This window comes from Solea senegalensis, linkage group LG7, assembly GCF_019176455.1.
Source record: "Solea senegalensis isolate Sse05_10M linkage group LG7, IFAPA_SoseM_1, whole genome shotgun sequence".
Lineage (NCBI taxonomy): Eukaryota > Metazoa > Chordata > Actinopteri > Pleuronectiformes > Soleidae > Solea > Solea senegalensis.
In genome coordinates, this window is record NC_058027.1 from 23565192 (window position 1) to 23585084 (window position 19893).

The following is a 19893-nucleotide window of genomic DNA, read 5'->3' on the forward strand; positions in this document are numbered from 1 at the left end:
AGACAAGGAACACGCTGAAAAAAATAAAGTACTTCATTGAACCGTTTCTTTTTTGTTTGTTTTGTTTTTGTTGTTCACATTAGTAACAAGACCTTTTACCAGTACTATATTTACATAGTGCAAAAAAACCCAAAACACTTGATGTCAATGAACATACTTTGAAAAACACTTTGATGGAAGTCAAAACAACAAAAAGCCTCCACGCAGCGTACCGTCCATCACACCGGAAATACTTTCAGGATCGCCGAGTATGACACTCAGTACACCGTGCTAATACACCACGGCGCCGTCGTAGACCGGCTGGAACCTTCACTATCAATCACTATCAAACACCATTATCAAACTGGATTCCAACAGTTTAAATGTCAACTATCAAATGGCTTTAAGAAAAGGATGATTGTATTTTTTATTTTTTTTTATTTTAATACAATGCAAAATCTCTTTTTGTACACTTGTATTTACAAGGGTTTTGTCATTAATTAATTTGTGCAGGAAGATATGAAGAAAAAAAACCAAAAAACTGTGGGACTGTGCCCTGAGGAGAGACAGCTTCTCAGGTTTAGAGCTCGACAACAGATTCTTTTCAGCTCAAACTAAACCCTGTCTGATGTTTTTGCCAAGTCGGGCACTTTTAAATTTAAGTTCATTTGATTTAAAGCTGCAGTACGTAACTTTTGTTGCCGCTGTTGTTATTCTGCCTATGTTTGGTCTCTGTGAACAGAAACAATGTAACATAATTGAATGCTGCCTTCCATCCTCGAGCAAACAACAAACAACCGATGGAGGGAGCGTTTGTGAGTATACAGTCGCAGTGCAGAGGCAGGTGGAGACGAGAAGCACTTATCCCAACACACTGATGACCGACTTGATGACTGATAGAAGATTTAGGTTTTTGATCTTCTGGTGTTTCCTCAGCAAACTGATATCTGACATTTTGAGTTGGCTAATGCTTCCAAGGGATGTTTTGTTTACATTTAAAAGTTATGTACTGCAGTTAAAACTGCCTCTCTCTTTTTTTTTTTTTGTTAAAAAGATATGGAAATTAGAGTCAATACTGCTAAAAAATAACATTTTGCAAGAGGTTTAGTTTCCCAGTTGTTTCACAATGCTGCAAAGTACTCCAGTACTACTAGCTGTACAACTACCAAAAACTTTTACATATTTTTCTGGACAGACGGACTCACAACAGATCCTCAGTGTTGGTGATGAATCTGATAAACAGAGAAAAAAAAGAAAAAGCTCAAGAGTCCAAACAAACACCACCAGAAAGAACAGGAGCACTTTTTTATGAAGCACAGAGCATGTGGGGGAAACTGAGGACAAGTCTCGTCCGAGGAATCAAACCCCAAACAGTTTCACCCACAAGCAAATCAATGACACACACACACCATTACACACTGTAGTAGAACCACAGAGACGAGGGTTATATACACAAAGCTTGTTTAGCTCCTTAGAAGTTTCAATCGTCTGAATACAGGAAGGAACAAAAAGAAATCTGAAAATTTAAAAAAAAAAAAGAAGAAAATGAAACACTGAAGACTGATGGGTGATAGTGGTTTTGGTGGAGAGAAGAATCAGAAGAACCCCTGACACTGTAGTCATTTTCTGTGAGGAAACCTAAATACCAACTGAGCAGTAAGTCATAAAGAAATGCACGTCTCTGCTTCCCTCAACGAGGTGGGAAAAACTCCACACACACAAAATAAAGCAGAGGAAAATAAAGCTAAAGAACACAGCAAAATTAATGCAAACTACATGTGCCAGTGCACACACACACGCATACACAAATACTTGCAAAGCTGTAAACCTTGCAGGGCTCTGAATGGAGAAACAGGGATGACTCGATACTGGTATCAGTCTGACAGTCCTTTAAAAAAAAAATAATAATAATAATAAAAAAAAAAATACATACATATATATATACACATACATATATACATATACATATATATATGTATATATACATATATGTATATATACATATATATATACATATATATATATATACGTATATATACATATATATACACATATATATATACATATACATATATATACACATATATATATACGTATATATACATATATACATATATACACATATATATATATACATATATATATACATATACATATATATACATATACATATACATATATATATATATATATACATATATATGCATATACATATATATATATATATATAGACACATATATATGTATGTTACACTTTTTTGTTGTCGTTTTTCTTCTTTTGTCTTTTAAAATAAGTCCACGCAGCTCACATGATCACTGCAGTGTGGCAGACATGATTTTAAGTTTTTAAGACAGTAAAGGACTTCAAGTTTTTCTTTTTTTCTGATCTCAGTGCTGATCAGACTGATACCAATACTGTATACTAGGGATGTCCCGCTCAGCTTTTTTGCCATTGTGGAGTCCTGATTTGCAACTGTCTTTTGCCTAGAGAAGAGAGGTGCGTTGTACAACAGCTCTCTGCCAGTGGACACAACAAGTGATAATATCACTTCTCGAGCGTTGATGTTAATGTTCTCAACACTGACTCGTGCCCTAAGTGCGATAATACAGTGTGTATGAAAGAGTGTGTGTGCTTTTTACTTCTCTGTGATCTTTTCTGGCATAAACACTGACCTTGTCAGTACCAGAACCTGGTCTTAGGGACCAAAACCTGGTCCTACTGAGGAAGAACCTCATTTCTGAGGAACTGGTTAGGTTTAGAGCTAAGATTTGAGTTGTGGTTAGGTTAAGGTAAAGGTAGGAGGACATGAACTGGTTCTAGATGAGGCTTTGTTTAAGAGTCCTAAGAAGAAGAGCTGCACAAACCTGTGTGTTACAGTGTGAACAAACTTAACTGGTGACAGCTGGAAATTGTGAAAAGCCCAGCAGCTGAAGTAAATGATGGAGGGGTCTGCTCACCTCTGATCAGGTTTAAAAAAATGTGACGAGAGATCTGTATCGGGACATCCCTGGCTAATATACGGTAGTATCAGCTAATCCCTATGAAGTAAAGATGGGAGTGGACCTTCCTTTACACAGCAGTTTAACATCATCTCTCATCATCACTGCTCATCGCTTGCTCCTAGAAAATTCCCCCGACTCTAACAAGAGTTCAGTTTTCCGAGGAGGGAAATCGTAAACCTTCCCATGATTTCAAGTGTAGCAGGCTATGCGGTCGAAGAAGCGCCTGTCCAATCAAAATATGCGCAACTTGTTGGTTGGTCTGTGTGTTTGTGGGTTGGTCAGTTACTTCACGATGCGTTTATGGGCGGTGTGAGTGTTGGTCAGTTGGTTGGATACCTGAGATTATGTGTAGTGTCAGGGGTTAAAGACGAATAAGAAAAGCTGCTGGCTGCTGTGAAGACGGATGAGTGAGAGCCAGAAAAGTGAGCAAATGAGTACATGTAAAAAACAAACACAAGAGGGAGGAGTTGAAGTGATTTCAGCCAATGACCTTCTTCACCTCCACTTGCTCTTCGCCCTTCACCCCCATCTCTGTGATGCCAGCAGACTCAAGCTCCTCCTCGTCTTCACTCTGCCCTCTCTCCTCTTCATCCTCCTCTTCTTCTTCCTCCTCCTCCTCCTCGTCCTCGTCTTCTGTACTTTCCTGGCTCTTCCCCAGTTGCAGGTTTTCCAGGGTCTTGGACACCCACGATTCAATGCGGCTGCTGAGGGTGGGCACCTCCAGAGAAATGGGTTCAGGAGTGTAGTCCTCTTCCTCTTCGTCCTCCTCCTCTGCCTCTTCCAACATCCCGGGGACAAGTGTGGAGGTGGTGGAGGTGATGGAGCTGTTGAGTGGACCCCTGCAGCTTCCATCCAACGAGCCCGTTTCTGTGCTCTGCTGTGAGGCCAGCTCCAGCCGGTCGTCAGCACGGACCTCGTCTTTTTCTCCGCTGCCCTGTGTGGAAGGTCCAGCTCTGGACTGGAGAGCAGTGGATCCAGACTGAACAGCAGTGATGGGGTTTGTGGTGGTGGTGGTGGTGGTGGTGGAGCTGTGGTGGTTGTGGCTGGTGGTGCTTCAGTGTCTTTCTGTGCAGCTGTGGGAGGTGCAGGGCGACTCTGCTCTAGCTCAACAGGCTCCAGAGCATCAGAAGTCTCCACCATGTTCCTCCAGTTGGTTTCTAGAGGAATTAAAAACAGTAAGATTATGGTCAGTGAATTCAAGTCCTGTAGTTCAGTGTAATTACACAGAAATTGCACATGACCGTTTCAGAGAGACATTTGTGATACTACATTTACTTGGACAGCTATAGTTGCTTAAAAAAATCTAATCAAGCTCAAGTGGAAACCGTTTTAAAGGCTTGTACCTTGCTGTCAATCACACTGGTGTCCAATGATACCTGAAACTCGTGATTGAGGCATTGTAAATCAAGAGGTAAGTAGAAATTTTTTCCCATAGACCATTCAAACTAACTTCATTTTGGAACCAATGACTGAGTCAATTATATATATGCAGCTCAGGATTAAAATTAATTAAGTATTAGAACAAATGAAAAATAATTTGAGGGAACAGATCATTTTTTCTTCTTTACTTTGTAATCAGTCAACAAATTTAGATAACCAGTAATTAGAGAAAACCCTGACCTCGAAGGGTTTTCTGTAATTACATTGTATTTAAATACCTCATATGATTAGAAATAACATTAAAATGAAAAGTGAAAGAAAGAAGTAGGGAAGCTTACCGTGCTCATTTTCATTGACTTCTGATATCGGTTCAGAAAAGATGGAGCAGAAGGAGATGGCAGAAGCAGCAGAGTGGTTACGGGAATGTCCCATGTGGTGTGGGACCTTCTTGTCATTTTTCAGTGCCTCCTCTGCCTGTTCCTGCTCCAGAGCAGACACCATGTCTTTGTAGGCTTTCCTTGCCTCCTCTGTCAGTGACACTAAACGGTTGAAGAGACCCTGAAGAGGAACAAGGATTTATTCAAATTGCTGTGAAGCAAATGATGTCTAGCTCTTACAATAGAAAAGAAAAAGAAATCAGTCTGGTAAATCTGCACCAAACTTTTATCTGAAATTCGTACTTGGCGGTTAAGTTCAAACTTGAACCTTAAAAACCAGGTTGAGTTCAAATTATAGTTTAGAAAGCGCCTCAGACCATCTGAAGTAATTACCACATGGTCCTGTAGAGGGCGCAGTGAGAGCGACATGGCCTTAGATCCACTTTGGTTCTGAGAACAACATAACACTTATTCTTATTTTACTTAAAAAACAAATAAGTAGACACTAAACACTTGCTGGGTGACAGTAAGACCCAGGAGTGGTTTAGAGATTATCATGGACGGATGGATGGATGGATGGATGGATGGATGGATGGATGGATGGATGAATTACCTCTGCTCCAGAGTAGTTGAAAATGCCGACAACACTGACAGGCACTAGTTTGTTGACACAGCGTCCAAGAGCTTTTCTGCCCAAGGCAAACACAAATGGGATCTCCTGCTCCCTGGCCATGGCAATGACATTATACAACGCTTCATCCAAACCACCTGCAACACAGTAAACAGTTATTACCTCAGAGTTATTTAAGTAAGTAAGTGATTAAGTAAATAATACTTATCTAAACAAGATAACAGCTCAGTTTGTCGGACCTCAGAATATTTGTTTCAACTGATATTTTCTTATTATTGATTTACCTTTGGCCTGGATCTTTTCACAGTTTGGAGAGATAATAACACACTTAATCTTGTGCAACTTCATGTGTTTGGTGACTTCTCTGAGACCCATGACCAGGCGGCGTTTGGATTTTGCCTTGGTGGGATCTTTCTGGTAAACTCGCTCCTGGAAGCGAACCAGTTCCTGCAGCAGCATAGTCACACTCTCGTCGATCTCCTTACTCAGCACTTGGTTACAGTATCTGCAGAGGAAAAGGGAAAAAAAGGGTGGAGGGCAGGGAGATAAATCATGCTGGTAACAAATGTTCAGAATATGTTTTGGAAAACTACCAGGCTAATGACAAAGATAATCATTTATGCAAACTGCTGGCAAAAATGCTGTAGATGATTTAGTTTAAAATGTCAAATTTCTTGATTCCTGACTGGTCAAACCAAGAACACCTGATGGAACAAATAATTCAGTTATTCTACAATTAGCTCTGCAATATTAATGAAATACTTGGTCGAGCAGTCCGAGGACAAGTGTCCTCCTGCTGTTAAGAGCCGAGGGGTGGAGTGGAGACTACAGAGGCTTTTTGGAAGCTTTAAATGCAAAATCTGTATGAAGGGTGGACGAGGACAAAAGGCCTACAGCAGTGGATGCAGGAGGACAAAGCTGTGTCTGTGACCACTGGCACACATTTTCGCTGAGAAGGGACAGTGTGCTAGGCATCCTCGCCGTACTCTACAATTCTTTATTGTACAGTGACGCCTTTAAAAACACCCGTTAACTTTCAGAGTATGCTTCTCAATGCCAAGGCTGTGTGAATTGGGAGTGGGACAAATATTTGCTTCACTGACCATTTTGTTGTTTCCACATTTTTTGAGACATTCCAATACCAGGGATTCCTACAAAAGGTCTGTCCTGTTCCACATTCTGGTTCTTGATCCATGTGGGAGGAGGGCGTGTACTTACTCTCTGAAGCGCCGGCTGTGAATCTTGGTGACAGCATTTGAAGCCATGGGACTCCCAATGCCAGAGCTGGCAGGAGAACCCTGCGACACTGGAGTGATGCTGTATGGAGAGTTCTGGCTGGCAGGGGAAAGGGATGCATCACTGGGAACACTCAGACCATTCTCTGTGGTGAAAACAGCAGACCAGAAATAATTAGATGTCATTAGGTTAGGTAAGGTAATGTCCCCGAATGGCAATATCCTTTACAGCAGAAATCAATAAAATAGTACAAATCAGTACATACACAGTTGTAATAAATTAGAATAAACATATTATAAAATTGATTTAAAGACCAATAGCAGTGGGCAGAAAAGACTAAACCTCCATCCTGACCAGAGCATCTGAGGCTCAGCAGGTAGAGGATGCCGAGTGTAAGAGACAATATAGTTTTTGAGAGGGCCTTCACTTTGTACAAGTGCCAAAAATAAAGAAATGACAGCTCCAGCTGAAAATGTATGTCATGTGACCATTCAGGTGTAAGCAGGAAGCTGAAGTAATTCTAAAACAGAGACTAAGCCAATGGCTGTGTTTTGGCTGATAAGAATCAACAATGAAGGAAATGCAGGTAACATCATTGTTTTTCAAACTGCCCAGTTTAGTATATAGTTCTTCTAACATGCATTTTAACTAAATTACTCAACTGACGACAGATTTAAATGTTTTTATTTAAACACATGGCCCTCACCTTCTTGAGAGGCAGGCTCTTGTGTAAGATCCTCAGTGAAACGTAGACACTCGTCCCCATTCTCCTCCTGACCCGTCGACTCCTGTTCCACACTCACCTTCCCTTTCTTTCCTTCACGTTCCTTCAAGATGATCTACAGAAAACCGTAACAAAAACAATATCCGCATGGTTCATTACCCCCCATTTCTTTTATGAAAAACTATCCAGGTGAAACAGGAACATACTCCAACTTTCATTCAAAAAAAAAAAAATCATTTTCAACTTAAAGTCAACCTTTTTCAGGGCCGTTGGCCTTTTGACTTTGGGTATTTCTCTCTCCTTCCCTCTCTTGACCCGAGGAGCGGTGGAATCCAGGGCATTGTGTGGGGCCGAGTATGGCTTCTGATGACCCTTCAACATGGAGGGCAGGTTGGTCGAGCTGGAGCTGTGGAATGGAGTAGTTGTTCCAACTATACAGAAGGACAACAGATGTATCAGAGTGTGAGGATGTGTACATGTATGTGTCCAGGGTTAATTAAATGGTCAGGACCTGTCCACTCAGTGATTCAAAATTACAGCTCTTCTAAGTTTGGTCTTGGTTTTATACAGAATTGGCATTTGTAATTTTGCATTACTCCCTTATCCTGCACTTTTCTTTGTCTCTACTAGCTTACGATCAGGGGCAAAAATTGCTGAGATATTAAGAAGAAATGTTTGCCTAAACATTAGCCAAAATAAACCCTGCGCTTATGATAGACAGAGTTTGGGAATACCTGCAAAAGACAGTGGCTTTGTATTGTTGAGTTGCCTGGCCTTCATAGCCTGCTGATGTTTCTCCAAAGCTGCCAGCATGTCTCCAAGGTCCAGCTCAACTGAGGTTTTACTCTTCTTCCCTGCGACTTTGGTAAATGCCTCCTGCCGAGTGAAGATAAAAGAGGCAGAAAAAAGGTCACAGCAATCAAACAGGTTCACAGTGAACACAACCTCAATGTCAGACAGACATTTTTTTTTTACCTGTAATTTCTTCTGTTCCATGCTGATTTCGGAGTACTCCTGTGCAGTGGCTAAGGCAGCAGCCAGAGCCTTCTTCCTCTGGCTCTTGGCTCTCTTGGGAACAGACGTGGTAATAGGGATGGGTGTCTGTACAATGTTGATGGGGGAGTTTTCTGGTAGGTTATCCAGCTGTGAGGTGTTTGGAGACATTGATGAGTGCAATGTTGTGCAGTGGCAATTGGTGTGATAAATCAATTTTATTTGGGAAAATAAAAATGCTGATTTAGTACAAATATTTTTTAGATACTTAACATGTATCAGACACAACAAGAACCTTCAGAAATAATTTTCCTTTACCAGGTTTTTGGGCAGTTTAGGCTGCGTGTGTGTCTGAGTGGGCACAGATTCTGGTTTGGTGCTGCGTTGGACAGTGCTCCCAGTAGCAAGATCTGGAAACTCATCTTCATCCTGATTAAGATGTAGAAAACATTTTAGCCCATCACAAAAAGCTCTACCTTAAAATAAAATGTTATAATATCAAAAGTATTGCAGTGACTATTTCACAAGAAACCTTCTCTTACCTCAAAATAGAGGGGCTCTGGGGTGATGTCAGTACCAGTGACCACTGTTGGCTGTAGTCTTTGTTCTGGCTGGTTGGGTGGCAAACGTCCTGGATAGCCACTGTGAAAATCCTAAACAGCAGAGCACAGAGTCAGACAGGATTCCACTATTCTATAAGCTTATAAGCATCCATGTACATTACATAAGTCTTATGCAAGTATGATAACCATACAATTTTTGAGTGCAATTGATTCTCAATCGCTTTATTGTAAAACATCCAGAAAAGACGGGAAACACGTATGCAGTTAAAATTAACAGATTATTCAGAAAAAGGTCCACTTAAAGGTCCAGCATGTAATCTTAAAGATAATTTCACTTTTGTGTTATTGTCAATTCCACCCAGAAAATGACACTAAATTTACACATCACCAGAGTTTGTCACCTGTGAGAAGTTTCTTTGTTCAAGATTCTTCCTCTGGTCTGCTCTGTGAAACTGGCCGTTCCTGTCTCCCCAGGACTTCGGGGGAGCCTGAGAGGCTACACTTACCCAGGTATCGGCTACTGAATAAACAAATACATAAATAGCAATGCTCAGATAAGAAAAAACCTCCATTCATTGGTAAAATATTAGATACAGGTTGTAGAATTAACAAGGCTAAGAAAGCATGGTGTGAAGATGCGAGTTAAAGACTGCATATATTTGTATATTCAATCTATGCAAACAAAGTGTTCAAAAACATGTCAAACGTACCTGTCATTACACCAGCCTCTACTCCCTATAACATACAACATAGAATATGTTACCAACACTGTGAGCGCAAGGATAAATTAAGGACTAAATCAAATCTTGTCCTGATTGTTTTGGCATGATGATCATCTTCATGAACACGTAATAATAGGACACCCTTAGAAATTGTCTTTTTTACTCAACAACTTGCAAAATATACTTTCAGTAACTGGATCAAATTCATGTGCTCTGACAAATTACACTCTAATTTGATAAACTAGCTTCTCTCTCTATCACATACAAACAAATTTGCCTGTTAGCTTTGTGCATAGTACTTGCATTTGCAAATAATAGGTCTAAATTATTCATTCATACATTATTCAGGTGAAAGAAGTGTGGGTGGAAGTGAATAAAGAAGAACCTCACGTCTCCACATATTTATATTGTGCTTTAAACGCAAAGCATACTCATTTATCATCATCATAGAACCCCATTCTGTTTCAGTCTGAAATACATCACATCACAGCACCTACAGATGCTAATTTTAATGTAAAAATGCCACTGAACAAGCATGAAGAAAATGTTGTTTATCGATACATGAGGGTAAACAAATGGCTCATACCTTGGGTGCTGCTGCATGCTCTGCTGTTCGTTGCGTTACCCCAGCTGCCTGGTTGTGTTTGGGGCTGCAGTAGCCACTGTCACTGTCTATATCCGCCTCACTGGCACCATGCTCGTTGTAGCTCTCTGCTGCCTGGGTTGCCCGTCTTCTCTTTGTTCGGTTCTTCCACAGCAGAGGACTAGCCTGCTCAGCAGCACATCGCCCCGACACCTCACCTGGGGAATCTGAGGACAAGGTGAGAGGACACCAAACACAAAATAAACACAAGAATTGAAGAGTGAAATAAAACTTCAGAAGGCCCTGTTTAGACCTGGCATTAACATCTGACCAGATCACGCTTTAAGTTAATTTAAGTACCACTATTCACACCTGGCAGTAAAATGCGTACTGGATGAGTCTCCTGTTGCCACCAATGATCGGATCTGGCTTCCCAAGCTTTTCTTTAAATACATAATGATGCCATAACTATTTGCATGGACAAAAAAAGTTTTTAACAAATGGATTGTACAGATATGACTGCTGTCAAAGCATTGGCGTGTTTTTCAGTGTATGCATGTGTATATGTGTGTGTGAGTGAGAGAAGAGATGAGACCAAGTGAATCAAAACTCAGTGGCTGCAAATTAATTAACTGAGTGCTGAATAATAATGCTGGTAAGAAACCACTGATCACATGACATTCAAGGCTGAGGAGGCAGTCTCTATTCTGTCTTGAGGACAGAATGAGTTCATGCAGCTTAGGAATGTGGACAAATGTGTCCGGAAACCACCTTCAAGAGTGGTTTGTGTGTTTGGATCTAAGGATGCATGCAGGATACATTGGGACATCTGGCCATGATTGGATCACTGAGGACTGATGTTAACATCAGACTCGAATGAGGTCTAAGTTAAAAAGAGACTTACTGAAGCCGTGACTTGAACCAGGACTTAGCGACATGTTTTCCATGTGACACAAAACTGAATGGATTTATGAAAGCAGCAATATCACTGATGACATCATGAAATGCATGTTACCCTTTCCAACTGGAAACTCTGCATTCCACTTCTGTCACGATGCTAAGCTCAAGCATCAACATCAACCTGTAGGACCAGACACTATCGGTAGTGAGTCCCACTTCATCACTGACAGTAAAAGATTCTTGTTGACTGGCAAAGCAGGTCATTTTAACAAAGTCTGGAATGCGTTGAGCCTCTGCTTCCTTTTAGCAACATAAAAGGACTAAAGAACAACAGTGAAACTAGCCTACAAAAACTCTTTGTACAACCTGTATGGGAGCACTTAAAAGGTCCAGAAGAAGCTATATATATAAAATGGTGCTTTCCCAAGTGTGTCAGGGAACTATTTTGCATACAAGACAAAACGTTGTTGTTCTCTTTTGTGTAGCAAGCTTCTGCTTCAAAATCTGGCATGGATTGTCTGTAGGAACACGGTGGTACTGTAATATGGTGGACTCTTTCAAGTACATATAAAACGGCTGACAAGCAAACAGTTTCTTAAAAGTGATTATACATTTCTACAAACATGGTAGTATATTCAGTTTTTGCCAATAAATGTATCTTTAATTGCAAGTGGACTATTGTTACCTGTCTGCTGTGCTGCATCCACCAGCATGACCGTCTTGGTCCTACCATCAGGTCCCAAGGTGCATACTTCCTTCTGCACAGCAACATTCCTTGTTGGAGGCCTGCGACCCCTTGGAGGCTGACACACGCCCAACTGTGGCTGCAGAGGAAAGAGAAAGGATGACAGAAGGACAGCATGCTCACTAAATAGCTCAAAAGAGGATGAGGAGATTTGAGACATTATCAAGAATATTTGTGTGTACCTTTGGGAGAGCATTAGGCCGGATCATGCCTCTTCCTCTTTGATTAGCCAACCCATATGCCGCCCCCAGAGGCATTGGTCTTTCCCCGACATCCGCGGAGACTGGGTTGATGACCCCAGCTTGCACAGGACTTGCATATGTGCCAGGGAAGGGCTGGTAGAAGCCCATCACAGGAGGGCATGGAGCTGGCATAATCTGGTAGTAAGCATAGTCATTGGATACAGGAGGCTGGGGGGATGACAAAAAGGGGTAGGCCAGGTATGGAGCTCCAGGTGTAGTGTTTGGCTGCTGCCAGCGCAGCTCCCCTCCATTGTACATGGTATGTTGCCTGTGAAGCAAGAATTAAAGTTAAATTATTTCTAATATGTTATTTTACTATTAAAGACGAAAGGCTCAACTAAATATATCAGTACAATGAGCAACTCTACTTGAAAGGAGAAAAATGAAAGGCAAAGAAAGAGGAAGAAGGCAGTAATGCAACCTAATGCCAAACACCATAAAACACCTAAAACAAACACTTATGTATTAAAAACCCAATCATCCATGCCAAAATTAGATTTTCAACATTTGTAGCAGTTGAGGATTGAGAATATGTCCATGTCCAATTCAAATTGTTTCTGCCACAACATTAAAACAATGACATAATGACCCTCTCGCTGTAAGTCAATGGTGAGGAAAATCCAGCTTTCAGGCCATGAAACAATTAATCAATACAAACAAAACTCAAAATTTTTTTTTCCTATGACAGCATTTTTTTCTACGACAAAAAAACACAGACTTGTAGTCAAGCATTTCCTGCAGGGCAAACTCTTTTGGCACCGTGAACTGTCTGTCACGGTCAGGAAGAACAAAACAAACAGATATCTGCGAGTGTCATCAATGATAAGCATCATGGCCACAGCCAAGGAAACACAAGTAGGTGTAGAATGCTGTACTTCCCAAAACGAAAACAATGATTTTCTTATTTAACTCAAAGGCGGAAGGAATATACTTAAAGTGATTTAAAAAAGCCAGTTGTATACTCATACTCCAATTTAGCCCTAAATGTGCTTGGGTAAGTCCAACCTCATTGGTGGAGAGAGCAAAAATTGCCCTGGTTCCAGTAAGCAGTTAAGTTTGGTTAAAGTTTTGTCATTTATAAACAGGAAGTTGAAACCTCCTTCAGATGAAGAATCATTACAAAAGCATATAGCAAGATGAGGTGACAAGACAAAGGAAATCTTCATATGTTGTCTCATGACAGTGGCAGCATCTGAATGTAACAAATATAATGTACGGCAGGTAACCTTGTCTTAATTCACAGCGATTTAGCCGTCAAATGTTATTTCAATAGGACAGCTTTAAATGTACACCATGTCTCTGTATAATGTGGCAAAGTTGTTCTGTATTGTGAAACTCTGTATTGGCATACAGAAAAGTACATTCTCAGTTAAGAAGAACAGTATGACAAAAATATCTCTTTTTTGAAAATGCAATTTAGGGAAGATTTAAATAAAAAAAAGAGAACAAAAATGTAAGTGTACCTAGCACGAGGGGGGTGGTGCCTGGGTTAACATGATGCTTCAGTTTGTTAGGGTGTGTCACATAGTATGCAGAAATGATGATAAGGATCTAGATGACATTTTCACAGGCAGTTTACTATAGTGGGTTATTTCCTTGCATTCAAATAGCAGGGAAGGAAACAGAGGCACGGATGTGTGCAGGATACAGCAGATCACTGTGGACAAAGACAGAGCCACTGGAAACATCAATTGTGGTTCCATGTAAACAGTTGGGAGAGTCCCATTCATATTTAAGCATTCTTAAACAACAGAGCAATGTAACAGCTCTAAGTACACTTTTTAAAAGGATCTTTATCTATTGTGAGAAGCACATTTGGGACACAGTGTTCTCTTATTAAAATAGTACACAGTGTTATTCTAAAAATACAAAAGGTCCAGAAGTGAGAACACTGTGCTTATATAGTTAAAAACGAGGGCAATCGTTTCCCCACAAAGCCACTGGGAGTGGCAATATTTTTTTTGAGTCTGCAAAATTCATAATTATACTGGAGAACCACCACACCACAATTACCGCAACAGAACCTGGGTTAATGTGGTTGATGCAACAGCCACCCAATCCAAAAAAGTACCTGTTCGCTTGGTTCTCCTGGACAAAAGGATAGCAGGTGATGAGGTAGCTCGGTATGGGCGTGGTTTCCACTCCTCCACCACCTCCTCCTAAACCCCCGCTGCCTCCTCCACCACCCGCCTCTCCAGAGAGACTCATGCTGACCAAGGATCCTTCAAGACCTTTCTTCTGTGGGATGAACGGTTCCACTTCGGCAGAAAGCTTCACATCCTGGACAGAGAGAGATGACCAGCCATAAAACTCATGTCGTGAGCACTAGTAGCCACTTAATGACTCCACGGTGTATTTGAGCAACACTGAATAACAATAGAGACCGGTTTGTAAAAATGCTTACATTAAGTTGCTCATACCAGTCAGCACATTCTGTTACTTCAAACCCATTTTGTCTTCTCTATATCTGTATCCATTTCACAACTGTCAATTGACATAAAAACTCCTCAAACATTAACCGGCAGAGGCTTCCATTTGTTATCTACCCACTTTTCATTCGCATTGATATTTTTTTCCATTCATTATATCCCAATCACGAAAATGTACCTTGTTGCGATTAACTAGTTGCGAGAGGTATTTTTTACTATAATATTATATTTTCAGATGGAGAAGTTCTTGTAAACCCTGCATTACTTTCACTCTGCTCTCATATTCTAATATTCACAGAATAATCCTGTCAAATACTCAAAATAACCTTTTAGTTTGAAATGCACTTCTGTACCTTTTTCTATGTGTATGTTTGTTACATAAGCCCTACATTTCCCATCGTCATCTCTATTAATACTGTGAAAGCTGAAAATGCATGAGAGGAACAACGACCAATAATTTTAGGTGATACATCAAGTATTGAAAGTCTGGCAGAGAGAGCTGTACATATCACAGCTGAGCACTGCATTTCCTCATACTTTTTTCCCATTTAAGAAGGAAGTACATTGATCATAAAACACACACACAAACAAAAAACATCAAAGCAAAGAACACAACATGTCAAGTCAGGGCTCCAACTATCCATCCAACTTCTAATTTATATGGTGGAGAGAGTCTCTGTACTTCAATTGTAAAGTAAGTCTTTTGTGTAAAAGGTATTTTAAAAATGGCAAACTGATCATACAATGTCATAGATTTAGTTTGGTATATTGGCCATTTTCCTCAAAGTACCAACACACAATGGCCTTTGAGAGCACTACGGGTCAAAAACTTTCTGACAGGTTTGCAGATGCCATTTGATCAAATTAAAGACTTTAATAAAACTATTTTTTAACCAGTTCAAAAAAGATAAATAATATGGTCGGAAAGTGGAAAGCCCTCACTTGATGAACCATGTAATCTTCAAACTGTGCCACACGATGTCCTAGGGTTTCTGCCACATGAGTATATGACTATTAAAATGAAACCACACTGATAACAGGAAGTATATATATCTGTGTGAAATAAACAAACATCTGTTATGATGTTATATGACAATCAAGTTGTTTTTTGTTTTTAAAAAAAGGCATGGTAGAAAACCGAAAGACCCAATAAGTACCACTTCTGTATTGAAGATAACATCAGATTACTCATAATGCAATATGTACTGTTAATTATGACACAATGAAAAAGGGATATATAATTACCACTTTTGTTTGTATTAAATTAAAGGAAATGTGGAGATCTGGAAAACCACAAGATAAAAAAGCCATTTAAATCAATCAATTTGGTAATTCAGTCAAAAAGCAACAGGTAAAAGCAGAATATTAGTGTTTATTTTAACTCTACTTTTATGGGTCTCTGGCTTTATGGCTGGACCAAACCAAGCCAACAACAGGTTGTTGTGGTGTAGGAAATGATATAACAGGCCACAGAGAGACCAAAGATTTATGAACTCAGACACTACATGGCTTGACAGGCTTTGGACTATAAAGTTCAACCAGCTACTTCAAATCATTGCAGTGTCAAAAATCAGAGACATAGTAGTGTGGGCAGATTCTAGACTAGAAAACATCACTGTTTTCAGTATACGTCTTGCAGAAAATAACAGAGCAGTACTTGAGGCATAGATTATAAATAGATACACTGCACTGTCAGGTTAAATATTTAAATTGAATTTAAATTCCATCTGAATGAAAGTGCATGTGAAAATGTGCATGTGAAAATGTGCATGTGAAAATGTCTTTATCTGACATTTTGTGGACACTTATCTAACCCAAGAAAACAGCTCTGCCCAAGAGGTCCCAATAAAATAATCTACTATTCTACAAAGGATAAGGAGAGGTGACAGGGTTCAGAGTACAAAGACACCCCCTCACTTGTCTGAAACAGTGGTTGGGATGCATGAATACAGAATCAGTCCAACCAGTGGATGTAACACAAATGGCCATTGTCTCCCACTGCTACTGACTGTGGGTGGATCCCTTATCATTCCATAGGTAATCTATAGAACCCATCCTACCTAAACAGGCTCGTGGTGAACATTCTATTCTGCAAGTTTAGAACAGAAAACTAAATTACAGATTTAAATTAAACTTTTTCAAATTTCTTAAAGAGTAATAGCAGCCTCCATGACCAAGTTTGTGCATAACTGCGCGGTTTTAAAGGTCCAATGCGTAACTTCTGTCCCTCCCTCTCTTTAGCAGTAGAATCCACTTTTTGAGGGTGCCTCTTAGTGGTTTAAGTTATATTTCCGACCAGTTGCAGCTGTCTTACTTGACACAAAATAAAAAAAAAACTGCGATACTAAGAGCTGAGAGACTTTAACAGCATTGTGTGCATTCATTTGGCAATGGCTGGTAAGCAACGCACATTATTTATATTTAAAGATTACACACTGCAGCTTTATGAACATGGTACATGACCTGAAAGAGCACAATGGCACAGTAAAGCCGATAGGATGTTGTTACAGGATTAAGTTTGAGAGGATGAATTAGGGACAGCACTGCAGGATAAGCTAATTACACTGCAAGCCACCACAGAGGTCTTTACACTATTAGGGAATCCTAATTTTTTTTAAACACCATCAAATTAAAATGACTATTTAGTAAGTAAGATTTGTGAAGGAAGACAGTTGAACAGAGGATCAATCTCTAGATTCACCCATGGGTCTTTGTGCATCTCTGTTAGTGAGAATAGCTGTGATTGTGAAAAATACAATGAGATCAGACCCAGATGTTGATCCGCTGGGGATGACAGAACTCAGAGTGGTTCAACTGAGGGCTACTGATCTCACAAGCCTCTGTTTGTCCAAACTTTTTATTTTTACACCAGTTGCTTTCCAACAGCACCAGACACTATCTGAATAAAGGCACATGATCACATCTAGCTAAATTCATACTATAATACTAGAGTCATGCAATACATCCAACATTAATGGAGGTGTTCAGACATAATGACCATTTAATAATTCAACTCATTTTGGAGCATGTAGTTTATGGTGCTATACAAAAAGATGTTTCCATCAACCAACATACTGAACGCAGATTTCAAGAGATGTAACTGTAACGTAAATTTCACAAGATTGAAATCTGTAACTTGACATACACAATAGGTCTTCCTGGTAGGAGAGAGAGACTAAGACTTAAAAATTGGCTAATGCGACAGACAAATGAGAAACAATATGCAGATATTTACGGACAGCAGTGACCTACACATCACATTTTTGAAAACATTTGAATCCTTAAGTAGGAAGTCACATTGACATAAAATATATTTTACAAGCGAGACCTAGTCAAGACAGGGCCACTTAGTAGAATCTTATATGCAACTGGACAACCATGTAAACAACACAAACATTAGATGACACCCTACTAACACAAAACATTAAAAGAAGAATTGTTCTTCTGTAGTTGCATCACTGTCTCCACAGCGTATTGGGTTTTGGTATTTTGTTTACAACTAAAAGAGAATGTTCTGAGAACATTGTCCAGGGTTTTGGAGTGTGCTTCATTAAACCTTTTAGGCACAATTATAAAAACTGTTTGCAGTTGCTAGATTCCCCAGAACCTTGTGGGAACCAGAACTTGTAGCTCAGGACAGGTACAAGAAGTGGAATCTGTGAATTAAAGCAGCTGCAGCTCACATGAACTAATTGATTTCTCCTGTGTTATCAAAAAGGGATAATGATTACAAGTTTGTGCTCAAGAGCTTTCCAGGACCAAATGCCTATAGTAGGAGCGGTCAGTTTCTGTTCTGACAGAAAGCATTTTAAACTGAATGATTTGGTCGTGTGATCCTTAAAAAAGGGTCATAGTATACAACGTTTGGGAAACACTGCTATAGGTGACAAAGTACCACCCCAATGTGGCAATGAGGTTACTCCGAGACACTGCAGAGTCGAGTACAACCAAACTTTGAGCATAGCGACACAGAGTCAGAGGAATTTCATACATGCAGAAGAACCAGACATTCCTCTTGTGACGGTCATGAAACCTCTCCGCCTTCCCTGACATCACCCTCTCTCATGCACATATCCCTTACCGAAAGAACTGTACATGGAATGCCGAGCCGACTTCCTATCTTAATTGTTAACGAACATTTGAACAAAACAGGGGTTAGGCACATTACCTCGACCACCGCCGTGTAATGACAGCTGAGCTGTGTGGCTACAGCTAGCCAGCTAGCTAACAAAGCTAACGTGCGAAGAAGGCTGTTTTTCTGAGCTTCACGAATGGAAACGTTGACATTAAAACACATTCAAGTCATTTTTATCAAAAGGACAAAAACACAGGTACTGGAAATCATGTCAATACACGTACTGTGCGCTGGCGTTGAAAATAAAACCGTGATTACCGTTAGCTGTTATGAGGTTAGCTTTAAAGCCAAGTGGAATAACAGTCTTGTTGCCATTTACTGAACCGCGTCGTGCTCTTAAAGTGGATAATGACCTAAAGAGAAAATGTAAGCATACGTTAAATTACACTACGAGGTGTAGATACAATGAAATGCATCAGAAACATGAGCAATAATCCAAAATGTGGCCTTAGCATATTTTTACTATCGTTGAGATACATTTTTCCACCCGCTAATGCATTTTTAGCAAGACCCCAAAAACAGAAACCTACCTTATTGTCACAAGCGTCCATGTCAGTCACCCTCACCGCGGAAAAACAGCCTCCCTGACCACAGTGTGAACGTCAGGAGGAGGGACGCTTTAATTTCTTCATTGTGGATTAAATAGTATTGAAAAACGACAACAGCAATGGTCGGCGACGGCTCTTTGCTGGACGGCGATGCTAACTGTTGCTAGACGCTACTGCGTCAGCTGGTGGAGCTGAGCTCTGAGAGCAGCAGCAGCCTGTGGTCAAGCTCAGTATCTGCTGCTGCTGCTGCTGAGAGCCAACAAACTGCTGTCACTGTGGAAATGGGAGTCACCTGTGACGGAAGCCGCCGAGGCACACAGTCACTTTTTTTTTTCTTTTTTAAATATTAATTGAAATAAAAAATATACACAAAAATGAAACAACAAAAATAACAACATCATCTAAATAATGAAAAACAGAACATCAAGCAACACTAATAGTACTGTATGGAACTGTGTTTCCCAAGGTGGTGGCCACAGCCCATTGGTGGGCCCTTGCAGTCAGTCAGGCGTGGCACTATGGACTTTCAAAATTGTGAGGGGGAAACTTTTACATAAAATCACTTGATTTAACAATAAAATATCTTCAGAAATGCTAAATATTATTAGACTTTTCAAAGTTAAAGCTGCAGTGCGTAACTTTTTGATTTTGTTGCAGTTGTTATTCTGCTTTTAAATAATCAAAGAAATAGAAATACACACAA

General features: G+C 40.0%; 1 protein-coding gene across 1 annotated transcript; it reads right to left on the reverse strand.

Moving 5' to 3' along the window:
* Window positions 1-2696: 2696 nt before the first annotated feature.
* On the reverse strand, window positions 2697-19428 carry secisbp2l (SECIS binding protein 2-like). Its single transcript, XM_044030788.1, is given in 19 exon segments — window positions 2697-4027; window positions 4030-4139; window positions 4701-4920; window positions 5353-5507; window positions 5655-5875; window positions 6589-6751; window positions 7313-7445; window positions 7586-7761; window positions 8065-8206; window positions 8306-8473; window positions 8642-8752; window positions 8866-8976; window positions 9288-9403; window positions 9597-9621; window positions 10195-10418; window positions 11777-11915; window positions 12019-12346; window positions 14150-14358; window positions 19173-19428. Coding segments are annotated over 19 exon segments (3339 nt in total). The 5' UTR covers window positions 19194-19428; the 3' UTR covers window positions 2697-3460.
* Between the last annotated feature and the right edge of the window lie 465 nt (window positions 19429-19893).